Source organism: Penaeus monodon, chromosome 5 (assembly GCF_015228065.2).
Source record: "Penaeus monodon isolate SGIC_2016 chromosome 5, NSTDA_Pmon_1, whole genome shotgun sequence".
Classification (NCBI taxonomy): Eukaryota; Metazoa; Arthropoda; class Malacostraca; order Decapoda; family Penaeidae; genus Penaeus; species Penaeus monodon.
Genome location: NC_051390.1, coordinates 53,498,142 through 53,500,369, shown reverse-complemented (window position 1 = coordinate 53,500,369; position 2,228 = coordinate 53,498,142). Strand labels below are relative to the sequence as shown.

The window sequence follows — 2,228 nt, the reverse complement described above, 5'->3', positions numbered from 1 at the left end:
TATATATATATATATATTATATACGTAACTTACCCTCAGATGCTTTGCAGAGAGGATAATAGCTGTTTGAACAAGGTGCACTCACGAACTTAGCTTCGTACTGGTACACACACTGGCCTACAATGGGTGGGGCGGAGCTGAAGTCACTGGTCGTCCAGAATTGCATCATTGTCCCATCTGAATATTGGAACTGTCCAGGCTGGAAGAAGGAAGGATTTTTAATACACATCACACACACACACACACACACACACACACACACACACCTATATATATCATATATCATATATTATATATGATATATAATATATATTATAATATATTATATATATACTACATATATGTATATATATATATATATATATATATATATATATATATATATATATATATATATATAAAATTGTCTTTTTTTATGGGGTATGTAACGTCAAAATCGGGTGAAACTTTGCAGTCCCTCTGAACAGCCATACAGTTCATAAGATGAGTGTAAAGAATAGATTTTACTGTGCTCAATGACCTTTTATGTTTGTGCAACATTTCATGTAGTTTGTATATCGATCAGTGAATAAAACTCTAAAAAATATATAAATAACAATAATACCTGCTGTGTTTTCTCATTTCCTGTTAACTTTTCATTACTTTGACAGAATTTCTCGACGTGGCCCTCGTAATGAATTCGGATACCCCTAATCCCTGACTTTTTTACAGGATACTAAATAATTAAATAAACATAAAATAAACAAAACAAAAACCCGATTCTTACAGCCGTTCTATCGTTGAGGTCCACCCACAACTGGATGTTCGTCGCTTGCCTGAAACCATAGTACTGGAGGTTGTGAATATTATCCCTCGTCAATGATTCCCTGATAGAGGCCACTTCGCCTCCCCAATTCTCGCAGTAGGTCTCGGCGGAGGCGTAAGGCAGGGCCACAGAACCAATGAGGAAGCATTCGGAAGACCAGCCAAAGTCGAAGTATCCGGGAGGACAGCTTGCTTCTGTTGGGCGAATAGTGCGAGAGAAAAATGGTCAGGGTTGTTTTAAAACGGTTTGTGATTAAGGTACAGAGTTTTTTTTACAAGTCGGAATCCCGTGTAAATAGTGTTAATAAAGGCAAACACTCGGTATGGCGTTTGCACGGGTTTATGATTAAGAAGGCTGTTTACATGCCTAAATCATAAGGAAATAGTTAACAAAGAAACTCAAATGATGTTTAAAAGGACATATAATTAACTCCATTTTTTTTTTTTTTTTTTTTACATACCTAAATCGCCAAACAAACAAAGGAAACGTATTAACAAACACACTCACTCGGCTTGTAAACGCAGAGGTAGTGCTGTGTATCAGTACACCGAGCAGACGACAGTCTTCCTGAAGTGGCATTGTAGATAGCACACAGTTTGTCGAGTTCCATGCTGGGTTCGTTCTCGCCCCACAGAGACGCTTGGATCTCCTGTCCGTCGGATTCGAACCTCCATCCATTATCCTATGAATGTGAGACGTTGATAATGATAGTAGGCGTTGAGAGAGCGAGAATGACAGAGGGAAAATAGCGTTAGAAATTCCGCGTAGATTTTTGTTATTTAGTGCAATATCATATTTATACACGGGGTCACCACAGGATAGCTATAAGAATTTATTTTCGTAAAGTTAGTTTCGAGATTGACGAACCAAAGCCATTGCCACTAAATAGGGTGTGTCTATTCTATACTCCGTCTAATCCCAAGAAACGGACTCTGGAGTATTCCGGTTCATTGACTTTCTTTTATGGTGCTGAAGGCATCAAATTTCAATAAGAACGATCAAAAATATTGAATATAATTTATAAGTTATGTAAATATATATAAAAGAAAAGAAAAACTTAGCGGGTCGAATAATCTAAAGCCCGGAATAAGTTTCCAGTGTTTCCTTATATATTCCTATATGTATATGTGTGTGTTTTGTTTTTAGTAGTTGATGCATAGTTGCTACAAAATTTTATATCAAAACAGTGAATCAGAGATAAAAATAATAATAATAATAATAATAACTTACATATTAACCTGTCTTATGAATATATAATATCACCTCTCCCTGTCGCCGTTTACCAATACTTACCCAAAGTTATCAGAGAAACGTGACTTAAACCAACGTCATGCCTTAAACCCATCCTTTCGGTCTCACCTTATAGACGACATTCACCCTTGCGTTCTCGAGCCAGTTGTACCCTTCTAAAAACGGCTTTAGA

General features: G+C 36.5%; 1 protein-coding gene across 1 annotated transcript in view; it reads right to left on the bottom strand.

The window, feature by feature from the left end:
- Positions 1 to 610: 610 nt before the first annotated feature.
- Positions 611 to 2,228, bottom strand: part of LOC119572871 — a 13,308-nt gene continuing 11,690 nt past the window's right edge. The window contains exons 6-8 of the mRNA XM_037919805.1: positions 2,165 to 2,228; positions 1,313 to 1,487; positions 611 to 999 (exon numbers count right to left, since the gene is read on the bottom strand). The exon at positions 2,165 to 2,228 is cut by the window's right edge and continues 151 nt beyond it. Of these exons, the coding sequence (XP_037775733.1) occupies positions 716 to 999; positions 1,313 to 1,487; positions 2,165 to 2,228 (523 nt within the window). The 3' untranslated portion in view covers positions 611 to 715. The remainder of the gene's footprint in view (positions 1,000 to 1,312; positions 1,488 to 2,164) is intronic.